The 12222-nt window shown below is 42.8% G+C and overlaps 1 protein-coding gene across 11 annotated transcripts in view; it reads right to left on the bottom strand.

Moving 5' to 3' along the window:
* LOC101824127 (BPI fold-containing family A member 2-like) overlaps positions 1–11703 on the bottom strand; it is an 81824-nt gene extending 70121 nt beyond the window's left edge. For 2 of the 11 annotated variants that reach the window (XM_040746540.1, XM_040746538.1), the window contains exons 1-5: positions 11631–11667; positions 10286–10367; positions 7095–7236; positions 6433–6624; positions 5310–5462 (exon numbers count right to left, since the gene is read on the bottom strand). In XM_040746540.1, coding sequence (XP_040602474.1) covers positions 5310–5462; positions 6433–6587 — 308 coding nt within the window. In that variant the 5' untranslated portion in view covers positions 6588–6624; positions 7095–7236; positions 10286–10367; positions 11631–11667. Of the gene's footprint in view, positions 1–1481; positions 1946–2179; positions 2319–2748; positions 5463–6432; positions 6667–7094; positions 7237–10285; positions 10368–11630 lie in introns of those variants that run through there. The other 9 variants (XR_005877499.1, XR_005877492.1, XR_005877495.1 and 6 more) reach the window with 9 other exon arrangements.
* Between the last annotated feature and the right edge of the window lie 519 nt (positions 11704–12222).

Raw genomic sequence — 12222 nt, 5'->3', positions numbered from 1 at the left:
GGACAATAGGGAAGCAAGATATGTGGGACTAGAAGAAAAGCAGGATTCTGGGAAGTGTAGTAACAGAGAAGTTGCCATGTGATGCCAGGAGGAGAGGACATGTGAGTCTGGTGTTCTCGGTAAGATAGGACCATGTAGAAATGCATATATTAGTAGTTATGTGTCAATACTTAAGACAGAACTAGCCAATAAGAAATCCTAGTGAGCAACCAATAGCATTATAATTAATAAAGTGTCTTGTGTGTTATTTGGGGGCTGAAGCAGTGAAGGAACTCAGGAGGCTAGCTGGAAAGAGTACATGAAACACACTAATACAATACTTGGCCTCATTCAGATTTTCAGTACATGGACCAAGCAGAGATTCTTTCTTTACTGTAACATAAATGCCTTCTATCTCATTTACTCATAGGTTCATTCTTTTCCCCCTCAGAAACTCCACCGCCTCAGGTTTTCTTGTCTGCCCTTGTGTGAGCATTAGGATTTTTACAACTCGCATCTACACAGAGTATTAAACTACTCTTGAAAATCTGTGGATCATCACTAGCCCATAGCTTCAGACTCTTTATGCATCTCTTATAAATTAGTTCCAAAGGCCTACAGACATGGCCAAACTTCCCAGAGCAATGGACTTCATCTCTGGTACTAATTATCTATATTAAGTGTTTTCTTGTTACTGAGATCAAAAAAAGAAAGACCTTAATGCATAAAGGATTTGCTTTGGTTCAGATTCAGAGATATAATTCCGTCATGGTGTGTTGGGCCCCAACCCCATGGGGTCTCTGTGAGTTGCTGGTCAGCCTACAAGTGCAACTTGTTTTCCAGTCCAAGTGCTTTCTGTTTTCTAGTCCTGGCTTACTGCCCTGGCCTTGACCCTCTGACATCAACATTCAGCAGGAGGAAAACAACTTCTCTTCTACCTGGGGTTTTTCCACTGTGCTGTAAACCTGTATATAAAGAGGGAGACCTCTTAGCACTTGCAATGAAGACACACACACACACACTCTCTCTCCTGGCAATAAAGGCAGCACATGCATTCTCTTAGTACAAACAAATGGACGTCTGGTCTTTCTTTCCCTGATACCTTGGAGCTGCTTGTGGCGCTGGCGCCGCAATGGTGGGGAGGATGTGGCAGTTGGAGGGGGATAGTCTGTGGTGGTGCCAGCTTGTAACATACCTGGGTCATATCTTGACAAATCAGGAAGAGTAAGGGGAACCACAAAGACAAATTGCTGTGAAGACTGGTGCCCAGTAACCCTTTCCTGTCTGGTCTCGATGTTACCTCAGTTCCCAAAACAGTTTTACAAGGAGACAACTCAGTGTTCAAACATTTGAGCCCATGGGGGTGGCATTGCAGATTCAAATCATAGGAACCCTGACAGGACACCAAGGACTAGAACAACAGTTACTGTCTCTGAGTTATAAGCTTATCCTCACAGGAGCTTCCTGGGAGAGGTGGATTGTCCACAAATTTTGCCTCAAAAGAACTTCCTCATCCTTTTTATATGATATAGGGAAACTGATACACTTCACTTCAGAAAGACACAGACTCCCACACTTAAACCAATGAAGCATATAAGAGACATTCATTATGGCTGGTGATTAGGAGGGAGCTCATGCCTGGGGTCTCCAGGTGTGGCTCCAGGATAGCATTTTAAAAGCAAAGCCATGAGTGCATAAGAGGTAGAGGAAGGTCAGTGTACTCCCAGCTCTGGTCCTTGCTCACTACATGACCTGGATGAATCACTGCACCTCTGTGATCCTCTTCTTCCTCTGGCATCAGGATGTGGTGAAGTATTTAGACCTCTTTAGCCGCAGCCTTCATGACAAGGATAGAATGAAGAACCCTGTGTATCACCAGGATGCCTGACATCCCAAGGGAGACTAAGATTCCTGTAGTCTGGATGTGATGTCCAAAAAATGAGTAGCAATGGAGGGCTATGTGAGCCTGGAGAGCATAAGAGATTGAGATGCCCATTAGGAAGAGGCAGGGAGGAAAGGCCATCCTGATCTGAGCCTGTCTGTCTTTGCTGGGATTATCATGGGACAGGGTGGACCTCATTCTGCACCAGTCATCATGGAACAGAATAAGACAAACACACAGTTGCAATGTCACCGACACATATGCCACACCCTGCCAACAACTCCTAATGCAAGGACTGAAACAAGCCAAACACCAGGGTGCAGTTAGGATTTTAATGCTTGAGTGGCGATAACAGGCATGGAGACAACTGGGAGAAGAAGGGAATCTTGAAGGGTTTCAGGCAGGCTCAGGCAGACTTTCTGCGGATGGTGATAGCAATTTCTAGAGAGAACTGACACTGTCAAAATCAAAACCTCAGAAATTGAACAGAGACATGCAACTTGCTACCTCCCTCCTGCTCATCACTCTGTAGCTTCTGTGACCTCAAGTGTGTCATTGTTCACCTGAAAGTGAATAATGACAGTGCCATGCTATAAAGAATCTTCTGAGGACACAATGAGGTAGTGTGTGCAAGACACAGAATGTCTGTGTAAAGGAACATAAACACAGGCTGGTCACATCCAAGACCTGACACTGCGGGTGCCTGATTCCTGTTGCCTCAGGAACCCTGACAATCATGGGGAGCTAAAGCCTCAAAAGAGATCCCAATAATGGGAAGAGAAGTTAAAGACCCAACTTGGTCAGAATGTAATGGCCCTGCCTGGGACATTCCCACAGCTGTTGTGTTGGCCCACGGAAAGCACTCCAGTCCCCAGACTATGACTTACAGAGGAGGTTCTGAAAAGCATTTACGTCCAGGTTGCTGAGGATCCAGTGGAGCAGTGGACATATCTAGGAGTCAGAGAGAAGATGGGGAGGGAGAAGGAAAACAGATGAGAGTTTGCTGGCTATACACTGCCCACCCTCCACCAACAGAGGGTCTCATTTCCAAAACTGAAGAAACTTGGCTATCTGGAACTGTGGAATTGTAGCTGCCTGAGTCACACCTGTCCCAGGCAACTGAGAACTCACCACCATAGGATGCCATTAGTTCAGGATATGAAGATCTAGCATCCAGAACTTTAACAGCCCCCAGATTTCTGAACCTTGAACTTTCGAACCCTGGAAATCCAAGTCCTCGGGAAGATTAAGCTTTGGGCAACCCAATTCTCAGTTCCCTGCATTCATAGGTGCTGGAATGCAGTCATTCTAATTAAAATGTTTTGATTAAAAGAAAACGCTAGCTTAAAGGGCACAGGTATAGCATCGATGTTGTAAACAGCTCAAGGCAGCATCTGTGATTTCTGCCTCTTTTCTCTGCCACCCAGCTACTGAGAAGGAGGAGATGCCCACAGAACTCCCAAAGAGAAATCTGCACCTCAAAGGAGACAGGGTCACAAGTACACATTTATACCTAAAGATACCTCTCCTATCAAGACCCAGCCTGGTATGGGGTTCCAAGAACTGGGTACTTACTTGGTTTTGCAGCATGTTTTTCACTGTGTTTTTAAGGAGGCCTGATACACCTTCCAGTATTTTTTTTCATAACAATGCTTTGTCTGGAAAAGAAGGGACTTGCAAAGCTTAGTCACAAATTCAGCAAGAATAAGAGTCCTCAGAAGGACAGGAAGCACACAGCTATGCTCTGTGAACCCATTTCAGATTATTGTCCAGTGGCGCATGTTTGTATGGACCATCACTGAGCATCAGAGCGTCTCATGCCTAAGTAGTTCCTTCCAAAGTATCTGGATGCTAATCAGAGCCCAGAAACAGCACGACTCACTCAGCCTCTACTTACACAGCACCAGGCTGAGCCTTGGGACACCGGACAATAACTTCCTTCATAAAAGAGCGTCACTGAGTTTGCCTCCTCTCACGTTCATCTCTCATCCAACTGTTATCTCCTAAGGTTTCTATCATGAGTGTTCACTGAAGGAAAGGTTTGCTCTCCTGGTGCCCTGGTAAGTATGATGACCTGTGTAGGCATCCCCATTTTCCCTGAGTTACTGATGGACCAAACAGTTCTTTGCCTACCTTTTCCTCAGGATGTATTCCAGGAGACAGAATCTGTTTGCTTTCACCAAATTATTCTCCAGGGCACAGAACAATGCCTGCCTGGCCTTAAGCAGAGTTTTGACTAGAATAACAGAAAAATGTGGCCAACAAGATAGCCTAGTCTACAAAATATACCCCTTGCAATCATGAGGACTTGAGTTTAATCTCTAGTTGCCATATCAAGTGAGAATGCAAACCCAGGTGAGAGCACACACGTGTAATTCTGTGCAGTGAAGAGAGAGATGGGAGAGTCCTCAGCCATCTTATCCCACTTAGTGGTCTCCAGCCACTGACACCTGCGCATGTGTGCTCACACCCAAACACCCATCCCCCTTAACAACAATAAGCAAAGAACAAGTCCAGTTAAATATACAGTGAGTCATCTGGTCTAGTGTCACCCACCTTTGATCCTAGCCTTCCAGAGAAAGAAGGAGACAGATTGAACCTGACCGGAGCTGTACAGTGAGACCCTGTCATAAAATATGTTTGCACACACAGTGACATCAGGGACAAGTACTCTGAAGGTTAAGAGTATACTCTTGTGAGGAAAAGAGGGAATCAATCAAGATACTTAAAGATGAAAGGTACATTGATATAGAGTAAGGACTACAATGTTTTACATAACCACCACTTCCATGCAAAGTCCTGTGTTAGGAGAAACTAGTGTGAGCACAGAACAAAAGCCAATGTGTTTAAAGGAGAGTGAGACATGAGCTGTATCATGAGAGTCTACATGGCCTTGTGGATTCAGACTCAGTGGAGCAACATGAGTTTCCTGGAGCTGCTTGGCAGGTAGTGTCAAGAAGAACCCAGTCCTTTGGACTTGCTTGCCAAAACTGTGGTCCTGTCTTTTATTTGAGATTAGATCTTTGGTAGCGGGAAGGTGAGGGGCCCCAGGACATGGATATTGAGGCTGGGAAGAGAGGCCATCCCTGTATCCCTCACCAAGACTTCCCAGCCCCAGCCCTTGACTTGCAGGCCATGGTCCCTCTGAGACACTGGGTAGTGTCACCTCCTCCAACCCCTGCCTAATCCAAACATACTTTTCAAAGCATAAAATAAGATCCAAATTTTGAGGATCAAATGGATTCATTGACAAAAAATAACAAAATTGGAATGTCAAGGCTTTCTCTAGGAATTTTCTAGAAGGTAGAGAAGAGAATACATCAGAACAATCAGATCCCATGCTAACATGTAATTATCTCACTGCCTTCCCCTAGAGGTGAATCTAATGTTACTGCATTCAGAGGCTTAAGGCACATTGACCCAGCTGAAAGGGACATATGAGCCTTACCTGCCCAATAAGGAAATGGAGATTTTGTCTGTATCACTCCAGCATTTCCCTATGGTCAGAGTGGGAAGGCCAGTCTGGGCATCTGTTTGAACAGTGAGTGAAGTTATAAGGACGGAGGAAATAGCAACATCGACTCTGGAGCCAAGAAGAGGCCTGCAGAAAACAAGAGTCACACAAGGCTCAAGGCTACAAAGCTTTTCAGATTTCCCTGGTTTTCAATTATGTCTGTGGTCACAGTGCAGGGAATCTATGAGCAGTGTCAACATTATCTGGATGATGTCAACATGTTACATATTGACAACAAAATTTACATGTATGTTTAGGGCTTCTCTGGACCATGCTTGTTTAGCATGTGCAAGAATTGTCCTTGGCATTAGTCTAATAACAAAAATAATTACTAGTATTGTGTAGCAAGTATTACCTGTATGCATTCCTTTAAAATATTGTATTGTTTCATTACAACATTGACAGGAGGGAAGTCACTCTCTTTTTATTTATCAACAATTCCTGGGCAAAGAGAGGTTAAGTAACTACCCAAGGATGTCACTGCTCATGGCTTCCCAAATGCAACTAGTTTAAACAATCTCCCCCCCAAGTCAAGGTCACACAAAAGGGTGTGCACTTTCTCTAAATGAAATCCCTGGTCTCTAGAATTTCTATTGCACGGGTTCATGACTGTCATTTTCCTTAACCTCTCCTTATAAATAAAAAAGCATTAAATTATATTACTTTTATCCATTAGGTCTATGGCATATCCTTGATTTCGAGGGTCTTTCAGAGACACTATCTCAAAAATTAATGTGGCAAGTGATTGAGGTATAAAGTTAATCTTGACCTTGGATTTTCACAGACATATGTGAGTTAACATGAGAAACTTTGCACATCTGCATACACATTGCATCACATACAGAGCTGTATAAACATATGTTGTTCCCTTGAAATAGACAACCTGGCATGTTTTCACTAGACTATGTTAAATATTGATACTTTAGGCCTAGAATCTTCCTCCCTTTTACAGATTATGAAACTTGGCCTGCAGGCTACACTGTAGCTAGGGATTAAATGCTTACTCAATTAAGCTACATAGCACTCAAATCCCTAAATACAAGGAACACATACTCACAGAAACACTGAAGCATTCGCTTTCACTGGCACCTTCAAGTTAATGCCATTGCCGTCAGAAGATGAGGAAGTTTGCAAGTCCAAGATACTTAATTCGTTGATTTTCAACTTGCTCAAAATCCACAAGTGCACTCTTGTCATTCTTCCTAGTAGCATTTTCAACTGTCCTCATAGCCTTCTTTTCCTCTACATCCTGCTCAGAAATGTGAGTCTCTGTATTCTCAAGCACAGTGGTCTGAGCAAGGGCAACAATAGGCAGCAGAGACATAAATTGAACCCAGGACTGTGTGACACAAAACTCCATGAAGCTACTGCTTGGGACTAATAAGGTGTGGATTCCAGCTTCCTGTTTCTTGAAGGAATTTGGACTTTTACTTCTGGCTAAATTTGAAGAAGGAAAGCATTATTCTTAGAGAATTAAGATGCATGTGGAGAAGATAGAAAAATGGAACCTTCATCTTGAGCCTGAAATTATAGACTTGGATAATCCAGATGGGGAAACTGTTAAAACTGACTCTGTAGCCCTGTCTCACAGTTACTCAGTCTCTGAGACTTGCCACAGCCATGCAGGGGAAGAAGAGGCCTATCCATCTGTCTTTCATATTGCCCTGGCCTCCACAGAAAGGTAGTGACTTTTCTGAGAGTGAAAATGCACCAACTCACCCAAAATCATTCTGAGATGAAAAGTAGTTAAATACATCAAGGTCCAATGTGTTCAAGGCTTCTATAATATTGTTCTTAGCTAATGGCCATTTCAAGGTTTCTTGAAGAAAACCCACATCCAGGTTCTGGTTCTGAAGGGCATCTGTAAGGAAACATCGTTATCAGAGCCTGAACCAGTGGAAAATGAGCTGCCATCCTCTTTGTCTCATAGGAGTCAATTTCCCTGCAATGTTTCATTCAGTCTCTGCAACAGCTCAGGAAGGGTGGGATTGCAGCATCTCCATTGTTCACAAGAGGAATTTTAGACTCCTAAATTAGGAAATTTGTAGACACAGCTTGGGTAGTGCACTGTTTCCAGGATGACTTTGTACTAATGTATGTTGAGAATTTATCAACAAAACATGGATCAATTAAAGTTGATTGTATATATCTGTTTTCAGTATATACAGTGATTTTAGGATCTGTCCCTACTAATGAGATGCTCACATGGGTTTAACAAACTTAGTGAAGCAATTAAGAGAATAAACTAAGAAATGGAAAAATTTCAAACAAAGGAAAAAAATCATAGAGGGAAAGCACTGAAAGCAGCAGATAGGGGTCTCAAAACGACAGCTTGGAATCAGTCCTAGAGAACAGAAAGTGACACTGGAGCAGGAGAATGGAGTGTCCTAACAGAAGATCTCAGAGAGTAACCAGGGAATGAAATTAGTAAATGTCATGTGCAAGGTGGCATGTGTGAGGAATTCAGGATGTAGCAGTAGGAAAATGTCTCTACAGTGAAGCAAAGCAATTGCTAACTCAGGGACAAACAAAAGGGAACGCAACAATCTCTTATTTTAAAGGAGCCATAGCTTAACATGATGCTTTAGAATTCTGTTTGCAACTCAGTTGTGCCTGATAATTTCTCCACCATTTGTAATCTGTTTCATTTCATCAGAGTGTAAAGCATTTTGGCTAAGAACTGAAATATTGTATGCCTTTCTCTGGTTGTAAAGTGATGTTTGAGTTTGTGCTCCAGCTTTGGCTGCTGAAATCATAAACCTGTGAAGTATAGTCTTTTTTTCTGTAGATTGCTTTCCTATTCTGGGTCTCTTAAGTAATCTTTAAAGATTTCCCTTGTTCCTTAAAGCCTGTTTGTGATATACAAATATGAACATATTTTTTAAAAAGCATTCAAGGGTGGTCGTATATGATCTGTGTTTTCAATACAGTGGTGATAAGCAGTTAAGAGTGCTTGCTGCTCACCTAGATGCCCCTCAACCGAAGAGTGGATAGAGAAAATGTGGTACATTTACACAATGGAGTTCTATTCAGCAGAAAAAAAATTGGAATCCTGAAATTTGCAGGCAAATGGATGGCACTAGAAGAAACCATCCTGAGTGAGGTAACCCAGTCACAAAAAGAGAAATATGGCATGTACTCTCTCCTATATGGATTTTAGACATAGATCTGGAGAGTGCCAGCCTACAATTCCATGGCCAGAGAGTCTGGGAAACAGAACCTTCATTCAATGGTTGATGGAAGCAGAGGCAGACTCTCACAGCTAAACACTGAGCTGAACTCAAGGAATCCAGTGACAGAGAGGGAGAACGGATGAGCAAAGGGGTTAAGACTGGGCTGGTTTAGCCCCCAGAAATAGCTGACCTGACAAGGGTTAGCTCTTGAATCCCAGACTGATGTCTGGGAATCCAGCATGAGACTGATCAAGAACCCCTGAATGTGGGTATCAGTGAGGAGGCCTAGGTAATCTATTGAGCCTTGGGTAGTAGATCAGTATTTATCCCAGGTATACAAATGTACTTTGGGCTCCCATCCAACAATGTCTCTCGGGGGAGGGTCTAGGCCCTGCCCTGGATGAAATGACAGACTATGGACACCCCCATGAGGGCCTCACCCTCCCTGGGGAAATGAGGGGATATTAGAGAGGTTGGTGGGAAGGTGTGGGAGGAGGAGAGGGAAAAGGAGAGGGACCTGGAATTGACATGTGAAGCAACCTTGTTTCTAATTTAAATTTAAAAAAAGAGTGCTTGCTGCTCTTGCAGAGGAGTAGAGTTCAGTTCCCAGCACACATGTTGAATGACTCATGACCATCTGTAACCCCAGGGATCTGACACCCTCTTCTGACTTCTGGGGACACACACGAGCATATACTCATTGATACATACATAAAAACAAAGTGTTAATAACGGTTTAATCAAATGGATGCAGTCACAATACTGCAGCCTGGCTCTGAAGCAGACAGGATCTACCTAGTGTAACGATGCAGATAAGGTAGGTAGCATTGCTTAGATAGCTCCCTCTCACCACACGACTTCCTAGGCAACCTTGCACCGTACACCCTTTCCTCTGCTGTGGTTCCCCAGCTGAGGAATGAGGGACTGGCTCCTGTCTTCATATTTGAAAGTTGCCTAAGCAATGACAACGATAGAAGTAACATGCTCAGAACGTTTCCTGTTCCTCTAAGAACTGGTTTTCAGTTAGCCCAGTTCTTCTAAGTCAAAGAAGCAATGTGCCATTAAATAGACGGTAAGGATATTATGGACACCAAAGCAAGGTGTAGTGATGCTCTTCATGTCTAGCCAGTCAGCACAGACCAATAAGAAAAGCCAAACAAACTGCAAAACTACATATTAATATTTTTGACACACTTTAGATAAATTATGTCAACCTGTAGTAAATGTGTGAAAAATGGGAATATGGTTAAGATTAGAGAAATGCAAACTGGAATGAGTTATATCCTCTCACATCTGACAATAACAAACCAGATAAAGGTGCCCATGTTGCAATGGAGCATTGGGGTGGATTGGTGGGAGTCCTCCCATAGACTTCTGGACACACTTGATAGTGGAATGCTTAACAACAGCTACCATAATTTAAATGCAAACTTCAGAAAATTTAGAAATCTTACTTTGATTAATTTTTCCTGTGTGTATTGTGGTAAGACTCTATTAGGATATGATAGGATAAGACTATGTATTTCTAAAAGGAAAGTAAGAAGGGCATTAAATAGCTGCACATTCCTCTGTACCACCTATAAAAGACAGCACCAACACCACCCAGAAGCCTCTGCAATTATAGGTTTAGTGATTAGTTTCATTTTCTTGGGATCAGCCATCTCATAGCTCCTTTATTGACTGATTTCCAAGGCAGAATTCAAAATTCCAAATTACTCAGGGAACTGACAATATTACCTAAAAGAGATGCTGAGGTCTCAGCGAGCAGGCTACAAAAGACAACAAGGCTCCCAAGTTGGAACATCTTTGGTCCTGACACCTGGTTGGTCACAGGAGGAAAAAGCAGAAACAAGGACCACAGTTAACACTTGTCACTCTTGTATTTGACCCTCCTTCAGGACAGATGCGCTTCACTTCACAATAACAACAAGTGGAAGCAGCAAGGATGCCCATCATGAGGGATGGATAAAGAAATGAGACCAGGTGCACAGGGAATTTCATTCAGCCACAAAAGAAAGCTGAAATCATAAAATTTCAGGAAAAGGATGGAAGTGGAAGTCATTGTTCTTGACAAAATCAACCAGATTCTAAAAGTAAAATTACCCAAATTTGTGTATTGTGCAAATGAGCTTCACATTTCTGTGTGTGTATATAGCTATATGTGGTATAGCTATAAACATACAAATATATGAATATGTTGAATGTGTTTCTATGTGATCATAAAACAGTGACAATCAGTAAAGAAGAAATACTATTAGAAGAGAAGACAGGGAAAGAGAGAGTGTGAAATGAACATGACTTGGAAGTAAAAGGAAGGAGGAAGCCATTAGCAAGGGGTGGGAAGGGGAAGAGCATCAGGGAAGGGAGGAGAGAGGAACTAAGTATGAGGGAAAAGCCACAGAAAACCCACTACTTTGGAAAGTGAATTTAAAAGTAGTACTTCTTAACTTCATACAATTATGACTGGGGAAAGAAGTTGACTTGTCCTAGAGATGAGAAGACAAAGTCAGGAAGGGAGAGAAACTTTACAGACACAGTCAGGGAGTCAGGGGAGTAGGGCGTGGTTCAGAGCTTGGAAAGCCAAGCTGACCCAGACCATCCTCAATATACTCAGATCCTTTGTGCTTGCTGTCTCCTCTGGTGGAAAAATATTTCCGTGGCACTTTGCAACCTAAATTTATTGTCTTGTCTCAGTGAAACTTCAAACTTTCTATGAAGCCAATATGAGACTCCTCTGCAGAAAACAGTCCCAGGCTCCCAGGCTCCCACTACATGACTCCACCAACTTTGTGTCAGCACTGTCCTTGAGGAAATAGCTATGACTTTTGCCATTGTTAAGCCTATATGTCAATAAGAAGCTGTTCCCCATACACTGGAACAAGTCATTGAAGAATAAAACCTGAACAGTCAACAGAACACACAGGAACCTAGGCTGTCATTACTCCGACACAAAATCATCTATGTCTTAAATTTGTTAGAGTCAAAACTTCCCTAACACAAACAGTGCCTTCCCTCTGTCTCTTTTCCCCAAACCTCTTGAAGACCCTCATATGGACAGTCAGATTGAGGAGCCCCTACTCACTGGTTTTGAGGATTCACAGCAAATGCTCTCTGCGCAGTCTCCTTGGATTCTAGGGGTAAAAGTGGCATTTATATTTTAGTAACAAGATGAGAGGCAAGTCCTGGTTACAGGAAATTCTAAGGGGACTCCAAAGTAAACACTAAGTTTAGCCAAGATATTGCAATCCAAATGTCAGCCAGCTCACTAGAGTGGCATGATAGATGGCGAGGAACTTCTGCCATTACTAAGGCCCTGATTTGTAGAACCTGAGGATGCCAAGAAGAGGTCAGTTATGTATTGGCTGGGAAGAAGACCCAAGATGGATCAATGGAAGAATGTTCTGTGGGGAAGTCTCCTGGTATGTGCCTAGGTTAGCCCACTTATATATGAACACTCAGACGGAGGAGGTAACAAGTTTGTGGCCAGGATATAAGTAGGATAGAACTATGGTTCTCTGGTAGCTCTGTCCATTTTTCCTATTCACCTGCCCTGAATCTGAATGACCTTATGTCTCACCTGTTTACAGCCATCCACTGTTATGGATGTTGTGAAGAGGCACTAAAGACATCACCATGCCTGCCTTCTTGCAGACACAAGCATCTGTGTTTTGTAG

Source organism: Mesocricetus auratus, unplaced genomic scaffold (genome assembly GCF_017639785.1).
Source record: "Mesocricetus auratus isolate SY011 unplaced genomic scaffold, BCM_Maur_2.0 Super-Scaffold_100004, whole genome shotgun sequence".
In the NCBI taxonomy this organism is placed as follows: Eukaryota; Metazoa; Chordata; class Mammalia; order Rodentia; family Cricetidae; genus Mesocricetus; species Mesocricetus auratus.
The sequence above is the reverse complement of the archived record's forward strand: the minus strand, read 5'-3'. Positions and strand labels throughout refer to the sequence as shown.